At 35.1% G+C, this 11846-nt stretch overlaps 1 protein-coding gene across 3 annotated transcripts in view; it reads left to right on the top strand.

The window, feature by feature from the left end:
* VGLL3 (vestigial like family member 3) overlaps positions 1-11297 on the top strand; it is a gene marked incomplete at both ends in the record, with an annotated part of 45413 nt that extends 34116 nt beyond the window's left edge. For all 3 annotated transcript variants that reach the window (XM_080695793.1, XM_080695792.1, XM_080695791.1), the window contains one exon: positions 11254-11297. In XM_080695793.1, coding sequence (XP_080551919.1) covers positions 11254-11297 — 44 coding nt within the window. The remainder of the gene's footprint in view (positions 1-11253) is intronic.
* Positions 11298-11846: the final 549 nt, after the last annotated feature.

Here is an 11846-nt window from a genome sequence, read left to right as displayed (position 1 = left end):
TATTGGCTATATGATTAACATGGGTGCTTTTAAATTGCTTGAGCAGACAATGAGAGAGATGGGTTAAAAAATTTAAAAACACACATACACTCACACACACACATGTATACTCAAAAACTATGGTGAGAACTTGTGGAGTTACAGGATACACATTTCCAAACCATTTTTATACATAGCTAACTCTTTCTAGAACAATGTGCCATATGGAATGAGAGAATACAAAGAAAATCAACTCCATTCTATTGTGTTTACTATTGTGGAGATATTCATCTTTACATTCATATGATCCAAATTAAATTTTATGTGCAGAACAAGAAAGTTAACAGAATTATGCTCAACAAGATACCAACATTCTATGTTAACCTTTCAAAGTTGTGAACTTTTAGTTTACTCACTGATTCATTTTCTATGTCAGCATTAATTTTGAATTGAGTTTCAGTACTTGTTTACTGTATCAATTGCTGTCTAATTTGGATATCATCCCTTACTATCTTAAATGTTTTTGAAAAAAACTAGAAGTAAGATTAAGTAATACCACCATCTTTTCACTGTTTTCTTTAAAAATTTTGCTTATGTAATCATACATATTTATGGAGTACAGTGTGATATGTCAACACAAGTATAAAACATGTACTGATCAAAATCAGGGTGATCAGCATGTCCATGTTCTTACCATTTCATTCTGTTTGGAACATTCTTGTGTTCCTGAAGGAATTGTCATCCACTAGGTATGGTTGGAAGTTGGGGATTTTTTTCAAATGACTTTATGTCTTCCTAAAAGAAACGGGTGTGTTTTTCAGGGAGGGAAGATGTAGAAGTTTAAAAATCTCTTAGATAAGCTGGTATGAATCTTAGTGGCTTACCAAAGTATCGAAGGCATGTTTCAGGGGCCAGGGCTTTCCTCAATCAACAAGTCATCCTTTCAGTGATATCCTGCTATTTCTCATATCTCATATAAGGGAACACACAAAATAACATCTTTAATGAGTGATTTGTTTCCAGTTGTGCAGTGTTTTGCTTTTTTCTGCATTTGTTTCATAACTTGTTCTTAATTTTGCATCAGCTTTCAAATAGTCTACAAAATTATATATAATAATTCTATGTGGCCTGAAAATTTTACAAATATTCTTTATTCCATTTCAGGCTGCTTAACTTTTCTCTTATTGTTCTATTTATCAACAGTATAAGGTTTCACAAACACTCGTCTGTGGCCAACATGTTCTGAATTCCTTGGCAGAAGGATGACCAAAAAAAAAAAAAAGTCTTGCAAAGAACTGATGAGAGACAAAATAAGCTATTTTTTATGCAGCCTGATATACTGGAGATTTAACTTCATAAATTTTGTCTGACCACAGGCATGCGTTCTGCTGTGTGTTATCATGCTGGTGTTGCTGGCACTGTATTAGGTGATATTTAGCTTCTTCAGAATCATTGAAGCTCGATTTATGTTTGCTAGGATTGAACAAACTTTTCTGGAAAATATCAGTAAGCAAGCTTGTGTTTATATCACATGGAAGTGAGGGGAAATTTACTGATGTTCACACCGAAATTAATATAGAAGCAATATGTCTCATTTTTACTGATTTTATTCATTTTTCTAGTATGTTTTGCTTTAATGCAGAGATTGATTACTTAAACCAAATGCACATTCATAATACTTTTGTATATCAGTGATTCTGAAATAATTTCTAAAATTTCAGAGTCTTTAAACCATTTACATCCCTCGGCACCATGTTTCCTGCATGGGTGCTGTGTCCCTAATTGTGTCTCTGAGGGCAAGCAGTAGATTCAGATCAGCTTTTCCTCTATTTGGATTATCTATTTTCTGAATCATAAAGCTGTCACTGCATAACCTAGAAACCTCTTTAAAGATGCATGTTTGGCTGTATTTGTTATCCAACAGATGTCTGGATAGTTAGAATCTCTTGAGAGTATTATAACTTGTGGTTTCAGTTACAATAAGTGATCCAAACTTTTTTTTGTTTTGCTCTTCTTCGTTCTGGGAGAAAGTCTGTAGAAGAAATTACAGAGAGTATTACAGTTCACTCTTCTCCATCCCCTTCATCCTTTATTCTTTGTGCCTTCAAAGTTTCTATTTACTTTTGAAATTGAGATCGCTGAATTGGTCAGCAGGGTCTGGATTCTATATTGTACCTCTTGGTTCCCAGATTCTGTCACCCAAGAGATTATCAATTACATTGATGTTCGAATTGAGCCTGGTAAATTGCCACTGTGATCCAAAACAACCTTATGTGGTGCTTGTTTTATATTTGTCCACAAGTTGAGTTTTCAAATGGCCTGTTCAGATTTGTAACTCCAGATCACGATGCTTTTGCTAAGTTACCTTCCAGCTGTGCATTTCAACGTGCACCAGTCTAAGAAAGTGGATGCCGCTAAAGGCAAAGGCTAGAAATTCTGTGCATAGAGGAGCTTGTGGTTTGGAGGGAGGAAGCTTCTGAGAAGGAAGAGAGACTAAAATGTCATGCTGTCTGGGCCTGGGAAAACAAGAGCAGTGGAAAACACCTGGGCAGTGAACAGCTTGTCACCTGCGAAATGGTTGCCTCAGGTGTGCAGGTGCCCTGCCGCTCACAATAACAGTAAATTATGGCCTACTAGGAACGTCAGGTTTCATGGGTTTTACATTTCTACTCCTGTTTTTAATCTGAGCTTAAACACATTTTGGCAAGTTCAGACAGTTTTAACCTCATTGTTTCTGACAGCACTACGATACGGAGATTTTAAGTGCGCAATGAGAAAATATCTCTTGAAACAGAAAAATGTCTTTTTCCTAGTAAATTATTATGGGGCCCTTACTAGGTATCTTGCATTACTATTTTAGTGTGTAAGAGTTATAATCATAAGCAATTTTTATTAAAATGTTATAATATATAAATTTAATCTTTGGCCTGGTTTATGAAGAATGCATCTTTTTTGTGTTGACTTTAAATAATTTTTGTCTGCTATCCACATACTAAGGATGAAGATAAACAATCAAACAGGAAAAAATACTTGTTATACATGAAAAAGCAATCTGTGCCTAATATACAGAAACACTTCTATGATGAGCTTGTTTTTATTTTTTTGTGAATATCTAGAAAACCCCCTTTAATTATTAAATTTTACTAACTTTCTCCATGGGCTAGGTCTTAGAAGCTCAGTGCAAAGCTTTAGCAGGTCACTAGCAGTTATCCAAACTGGAAGAAGGAGACAGTTGTGAGAGCCACATTGACTGTCCACCACTAGGTACTTAATTCTCTAAGAGTAGGTCCAAGCATGCTCATGGCCCAGGGCTTCATTTCCAACTTGTTTTTGTTGTTGTTGTTGTTGTTTGCGGGTCTGGGGATGGAACCCAGGAGCATGTGACCTCTGAGCTACACCCCCTGTCCTGTTTTTTATTCTTTATTTTGAAACAGGGTCTCACTAAGTTATGGAAGGCCTCACTATATAGCTGAGGCTGTCTACGAACCATGATCCTCTGGTCTCAGCCTCCCGAATGCTGGGATTACAAGCGTGTGCCACCACGCCTGGCTATCCAACTGAATTGGACAAAGTTAAGAACAAAGATACAAAAGGAAGAAATGCCGTAGCCAAATAATGTCTATCTTCATTAATAGTGAAAGAAATGCAGATATAAATAATTAGACACTTTAAATCTATAATAATAGTCATAAATAGTAAAAGTTAGGAATATTGGTGAATATTTCCTGAACATATTTAGCCACCAAAATTAAATATGTAGATATATGTATGTATGCTTGGATTCAGCAATTATATAAATATATTTCAAGAATTTTTAACTACTAAAATAATTAAAATAACAAGTATATAACAAGTATATATATGCATACATTTGTATATACATACACACATATATGTGATGTGCATATCTAAATGATATATGTCTATAAAGAATTGGTAATGTTGGTAATGATATAATGTAGGTTAAATAGTGTGAAGCCTTCCAAACAAATGAGTTGAGCTATGCATACTGAAATAGAATGCTTTTCTAAGACAATATTGCTGGTGAAATAAGTTGTAGTGGAGTATCAATCGTGGTGTATACACAGAGGACCTAAGTACACTCAACAAGTTGTCTGATGACAGGGAATATTATGTAGAACTTTTACTTTCTAAATACCATTTATCTTGATTTTTAAACAAGGATTCTGCAATGTTTTGAAAGGATTCTGCGATGTTTTGATTCGAACAACAAAGATGTTTTGAAAACAATAAAAGAAGATCTTCAGGGCAGTTAAACATAATCTGTTTTTATATTCAGCTAAAATGAACTCATACTTGCCAAAATGGAAAGCTTTTGCTTGTATTACCTCCGCCCTCCAGCTAGTAGTAAGGTGTCACGCTCCCATAGATCTTGTTTAGAAATTCTTAACTTGTATTTAAACTGATTGCCCCCAGGCTCAGACAAACAAAAGAAGTTGTAGGATACTTTTACAAGGAAAATTTCACAAAGTTATAGAAAGTAGTATGGATATCTTTTATGTGTCTTTGTGGATATTTGTAACCATGTCAGTATAAGCGTGAAGTTGTTGGCGTAAGTTGGTTATTTTAATATGGTAACCAATACAGTCTGGTATGTGTTTATGTTTTTAATGACTATAACTTACTTTTACTAAAGACTAGGTGAAGCAAAAAAATTTTAATACAGAAATTAGTTACCAGCTTGTTCATCTGATAGCAAGCACTTTAATCTAGAGGACATCCAGCTGCTTAATATCTATGAAATGGAAAGTTTCTATTTATGCATTAAAGTATCCTTGTTTTTCTACATTTAGATCATAAAATATTTTACTCACACATCTAAGGTTTGTATTCCTATTTCTTTTCTGTTTGTATTAACAGTATGTCCTCTTATATGGTTATCTATTTTATTCCTAGCAATAAAAATACTTGAAAGCATATTCAACTTAAAGAGCTGTGGTCAATGGTATTGTCAAAGGATTTTGCTTTAGCTGTAGAGCATCTTCATTGTAGTCGTTATTTTTGTTGTTTTGGTGGGATGTCACTCTAACAGTCAGCTATGCAGGAGTGCAACCTTTTTTAGTTACCTTATTTATTATTTCTTCACTTTGTTTATTCTGGTTATTCTTAGTTCATTTTTCTTAGCTCAAAACAGAATCCCATTTGCAGTTGATACCTCTTCTCAAGTTCTTCTCTCTCCTCCCTGGAGTTGCCCTTATGTTTCTAGAATTATTCACATAAAAAATGTGTCAATAGTTTTCTGTTAGATTTTTGGAGTAACCGTTTCACTCCTATTCTGGTCCTACTAGAAAATCTGCCTCCCTCTGCATCTGTTTCTCTGTGCATTCTCATCAGTGTTTCCCTCGGTAGTGGCCTAAAAAAGTTGGTGGTAATTATATTTTTCTTGTGTTTGTGATCCCTGCAGGATGTTCATCTTAGGTGGCCTATGCCATTTCTTTGGCCATGGAGCACCTGTATCATGGCTTTGGGCAATACTGGAAGGCGCCAGAATTCTGAGCCAACTTATGAATCCTTTTTAAGAGGAGGAGGGTGGCATAGGAACTTTAGGGTCTTTTTACAAAACTTCCAAGAGTTGAGGGAAGCTAAAGAGGGGGATGTCTCCAGGTAGCTACTCTCCTTCAGCCAAAACTAGAATATGATTTTTCTATTATTGGGAATATTATTCCTAGAATGATGTCTTGTTATATATAGTAAGATTTATGGTCTAAATGTCTGTGAACCCTACAAAATTAATACATTGAAATCTACTTCAGTGGGGGTATTAGGAGGTGGGATCTTCAAGAGATGCTTAGATCACACGGGCAGAAACTTTAGGAATCCTGGGAAAGTCTGGCATGGTGGCATCCACACCTGTAATCCCAGTACTTGGGAGGCCGAGTCAGAAGAATTGTAGGTTCAAGGCCAGTCTCAGAAACTTAGCAAGACTCTGTTTCAAAATAAAAAAGAAAAGAAAAGAAAGGGATGGAAGTATAACTCAGAGTTAGAATGCCTCTAGGTTCAATTTCCAACACACACACACACACACACACACACACACACACACACACACACACACACACACACAACCTGTAACCCTTTCACCCTATGAGGATACAATGAGAAGGTCCCCTTTTGAATAAGAAAGTAAGAAAGTAAGGCATGGAATCTGTTGGTGCCTCCATCATAGATTTCCAAGCCTCTATTCTAGATTTTTTGATGCATACATTTCTGTTGTTTATAAGCTATTTATTTTATGGTATTTTGTTTCCAGAGTCTTCTTAGACCAAGAATATCATGTTTTCAAGAATTTGAAAGGAAAAACAATTGTCATTCTGTTTCTTGACCAAGAGTTCGTTCTCTCTTCTCTTCTCTCTCTCTCTCTCTCTCTCTCTCTCTCTCTCTCTCTCTCTCTCTCTCTCTCTCTTCTTTTTCTGATCTTATTCTGGTGGTAGATAGTGTTGGAACCAAAGTGAGAAAATGTGTCTATGAACTTTCTGTTTTCTCTCAGGCTTTTCTTTGACTGAATTTCAGACTTAAACTCTCAAACTGACATTTAATGTTTTTGTTCTCTGCTCCATTTTTGAGAAGTAAGTCATGAGCCAAATGACTACTCTATATTTTAAAAGTTCATGCTAGGGAAGTCTAGTATGTAGGAAGTAATTACTTAAGAATACGTGTAGAAGAACACATGACTTAGTATAATCTGTTATACCTTATACCATTAAAATGTCCTGCATTTGAAGTATAACAAAATACTGCATAACTGTTTTTTTGTATCTTAAAAAAGTCATATGTAGCTGCTAAAAAGGGATCTATAAGGAGCTATTTTGTTAATTGTGAGATCAGTTCTTAAAAATTAGAGTGTTTCTTGAAAAAAGAATATAGAGAATTGATTAATTTTTCCCTAAATTGATTTTTTTAACTCAGCCAGGCAATTTACTTCTGCACAGAAGGGTGCATGCACACTGGATTGGGAGCCCACTCTGTCTGTACTCTGTCTTTATCTTTCTAAGGCATTGGCCACTGCATCATCCACCATTGGCTGGAGTAAGACTTTACAATCTGTTATGACTGGCTGGTTTTTCCTGGGCAGATTTTACAAAAGGGGAATCATGAAACCAGTACATCTGGGAGTGGAACAAATAATGTGCAAAATGGATACCTAAACTGCAGTTACAAAATGAAAGGCTTCCAGTTTTTATGTGATCTTGTAACTTTGATAGAATAGATTGTTTCCCTCTCTTACAATTTCTCCTCTTCTATTATATACTTCTTTTCTTTGAATTATGTTATCATGAGATGACTTTCTTGATCTGGGTTTGCAAGTAGAAAAAGGTTATCGTGGTACAGGGTCAGAGATTGCTTAGTAATAGCTGTTTCTAAAAGTCTCTGGACTAATCATCATATGTAAGGGGTTAGACAGCATTCTACCAGAATCATCATTCTAATAACAGTGATGAGAGATATCAGGACAGATGTCATTATCCTCTTCATTTACTGAACCATTATTCTATTAGGTTAGTGAAGGGGTCATCTATTACTGAATTTTCAGCAAGTTTATTTGCTAGGATTGTTAATCCTTTTAGAGCTAGCCTATTTCCTATGTCATTTGGCAAGTAGCATCTAATTGTTTAGCTATTCATTCTATATTATATAAATAAATAATGCACTCTACATTTTAAAAACAATACAACATACAATTTAGCATATCGATTTTTGAGAGAATTTTTACTCTGTGAATGAAGTGCAGGCCAGTGCCACAACTTACAGCCAACATAGCACACATGAAGTGAACATGTATGTGTGCTGAAGACTTTATCTACTGACAGCAGATTACTTTGTAAATCCTCCCTCCCTACTTAATATTTGTACAGCTTCTCTTATTTTTAGTGTTGTCATATGTAAAGGAAATTTATCATGATTGGGAGCATTAAATAACACATTCCATGTACAGAGTTTAGAATGGTACCTGGCATATTCAGGTCCTAAGAAAGTGTGAGCTAACTTTATTGTTATGGTGTTTGCTTTCCTTTTTACTAAAAACAATAAACAACAAAATAAAATTTTCTAAACAATAAAAACTAAACCCAAATTACCAATATGAAAATGTAAATGAGTGATATGACTGATTTCAGACGGCTAGTAGAAATGTATCAGGGTATGTTATGAATGAATTTCATACAGGCTTGAGCTGAAGAAGTCAGGAGGACAAAAAGGAAGAGAAAAACTTGTAGCAGAGTGGATTCTTCTCTGGCTAGAAAATGTCGAGATATCCCAGATACATAGAGACCACTTAAAGATGGTAGTTTGACAGTTTTGCCTCTTCTATATTTTCTGGAAAAAGTAAATGCCCTATTTGATTCTTGAATATCCTGATCTAACCTTATAAATGGTTTTAATCAGAAAAATTATAATCTTACTTTTCTGCTGCTACTTATTAATAAGTTCCTTTTCCTGGTTATTCGTTTTTTTCAGTATTACTTTAATGAATTTTGAAATTTACAAATATAAGTATCTGGTAATTAAAGCAAATATTTGATTTATGTCACACTTTCAAGAATAAGGTAGAACACAGGGATCCATCAGATGTTTAGGCCATAGATGAATTGATTTTTTTAAGGTTTGTATTTCAGGGATGCAGAAACATGGGAATAAACATTGAAGAGATGAATTTATAATGAGAGAATGACTTCTGTTATACTGGTTGAAAACTATGTGGCTATCATATGTAATCCAATCTTTGTCTATAGCAGAAGACTAACACAATTTCAGAGGAGTCATATGTCTTTGCAAAGCAAGCTAGGGATTGCCTTTATTTAAAAACAAAAAAATGATACTCAAACCACTTGATGATTACAACAATATTCATGACTTGCAGTGCTGACATTCTATAGATCGATGCAGTCTTCAAGTGTGGAAATACTGAGTCATACAAAAGATGAGACATTTTGATAATGAGAAAAATATTTATGTAGTCAGCAGATTGTCAGTAAAGGTGGTTTAGATTATAAGAGTCACCCAACAGAGACTATGTCAGGTTGCAAATTATTCTGACCACAGAATCAATTGAAAATGAGTAAAGCGAACTCATTGTGACTTGATACAACCCAGATCTTTTTATTTATTTTTCCTTCCCCTCCTCTCTTCCTCCTCCTTGCCCTTTTCTTTTTGAAATTGGAAAGCTATTGATTATGCATCCAAACATAATGCCAATATGCTTGAGGAAAAACAAAATGGAAGGTGCATTTTTGGCATTTGGAAAGTGTTGCCTTTTTCCCAACCCACCAATGCAAATAATGTGTAGAGGAGTAGAGGAGTGAGGAGCCTGTTGATCTCCTTTTATTTTCCCTTTACATTGTGTTGTCTTAAAATCTGCATTCAGTGGTTGATTGTATCAATTTACTAAATGTTACTCATTATTTGTTAAAAATTATTTGACCACCCAAGAGACAAGAGATATTGTTTAAATAACAACATGACTTTAAAATAATGCTGGTCATTTAACTATTTAATTTCTGATATCCAGTAAGATTTATAACAGTTTAGATACGGGGTCAAGGAGAGTTCAGTTGGGAAGAAAATAGTTCAAATGATGAACTTCATTGTTTGTTCAAAGAAAGAATTTTCATATATGAATGTGTCAATATCAATCTCACTGATGTGTATAGGGAGGGAGGAGGGGAAGCAGGGTAGGATGTGAAGGGAAATGCATCTAATGTTTGTATCACTTTGAATTTCACTATGATGCACCAATAAAGGTATAGACATAAAAACAGTCTGAGATCCTTTCACCCATAAAGCAGCCATCATTTCACATTTCTAACCACTTGATTAAAAGCTTTTACTGATACTTGTTTGGTTTTAAATGATTAAAGAGAATATTTAAGATCTTCAGTCTTCCAAGTCATGTGCTTCAGATACAAAAATGAAAGGAAGTAGAAGAGTGATGGGTATGCCAACATGATGTGATTGTGCATCTTGGTACATGCCTTCTATATACACTTTTGTATTTGTCAGTTATACTTCAATGAAGCTGGAAATATAAAAACAAAATAAGCATGCCCTCAAGTGAGTGTAAACTGAAGGTGCTATGGTAATTATTTGGAGCAGAAATTAGTCACCTGATTATATTAGGCCTAAATCAGAGTCATATTTTTCATTTTTACTCTTTCATACACTTCTTCCTAATTTTAGGGGTAATTTGGAATTAATCTATGTTCATGTATCTTTATCTTGTCAATATTTAAACTTCAATATTTTCTTGCTCTGTTACTTTGATTTTTATAAGCCAGTTTGAATAATTTCTGGAAGAAGATGAGATTAAAATAAGCAAATTAACTAATAAAATATAAGTTTCTTCTATTGTCTGTGAATGAACTATATCTACATTAACTCTACTTTAACCATGTCTAATTGCTCACCAGCTAATGCCATTGTTGAATATCTTTCAAAACAAAGATAAAATTTGTTCATCCTTTTAGTCTGAAAGTATTGTTTTGATTGTTACTGAAAGCATTAACTAAGGTACTAATTAAATGCCCCAAAGCCTGGCTATATATTTTTTATCCTAATATATACTCCTTTTGAAGTTATAAATAGATATGTGTTGTATTATATTGTATTATTCACTCATACTCGATCATCATCATAATCATCATCATCCTTATTATTATTTTGAAACAGGGTCTTGCTAAATTGCTAAGTGCCTTACTAGATTCTTGAGGCTGGCCTAGAACCTGCCATCCTCCTGTTTCAGCCTCCCATTTACTGGGGATTACAGGCATGCACCACCATGCCCAGTTTAGCAGATAATTTTTACTGGGTTAATTGCATTATTCTAGTATGGAGTTTCTTGTTTTGTTTTGTTTTGTTTTTGATGGTACTGGGGTTCCTGGAAGCCCTTCTACCTCCAGGCTACACTCCCAGACCTATTTTTAAAGTTTTATTTGGAAACAGGGTCTCCTAAGCCAGCATGCGCGGCTGGCTCCGAACCTGCGCGATCCTCCTGTCTCTGCCTCCCAAGCGCGGGGATTACAAGCGTGTGCCACCATGCCCGGCCTAGTATGGAGTTTTGACAAATAAGTGTTGATTGGCTTTCTGAAGATAATGAGCACAATGGCCACAAAACTTGCTCAGAGACCAGGTTGTCTTAAGGTTTTCCACGGTTGCATGGACTGACTTTTAAGCTTCTATAGCAATGCATTGCAAGTCGTGTGCATTCATGAGTGCTATATGTATTCACGCTCTTCATTTTCCCATTGTCGTTTTTTCTAGGTCTGCAGCACCAGGACAAGAGCAAGGAATCACCGTGGTACTGAAACACACAGTATTATCAAGTCAGGCTGCAGGCTGCATCCACTGGCCAACTGGGGAAAGATGCCCTTGGGATTTCCCATTCCACAATGGGACTGGAGAAATATTGAAGGAGAAGAGGAAGTGTCAGGCAGTTGACTTTGGGTTTTGAACCTTTTCCAGATAAAGCAGAGGGGTTCCTAGTCATTGGAGACAAACAATTTTTTCCCCTCATCTGAGCCTTTGTCAACTGTTGCAACTCTTTCTTATTTTCTTGCTTTTACCAGTACATGGGATAGTTTTTGTTTCATTTTTATTTTATTTTTATCTTCTTTGTGAACCAGCCACCTTATCAGGCAAAGATGAACCACAAATGAAAATGTTCATTCTTTCAGGAATACAGTTTTGTAGCTCTATGTGCATCTATTTTTGTAGAAATACAGAAAGTATGGTTTAGTATTGATGGGCTATTTTTGAGGGTTGTATTTTTTTTAATATTGTAAAAATTGTTGAGTTCTGTTTAAAGAACTTGCTCTCAGAGAAGCACTGGCAAAAATGTTTAAATGCTTATCTCT

This window comes from Muscardinus avellanarius, assembly GCF_963383645.1.
Source record: "Muscardinus avellanarius genome assembly, chromosome: 5".
NCBI lineage: Eukaryota > Metazoa > Chordata > Mammalia > Rodentia > Gliridae > Muscardinus > Muscardinus avellanarius.
Note: the sequence above shows the minus strand (reverse complement) of the source record. Positions and strands in the feature narration are given on the sequence as shown.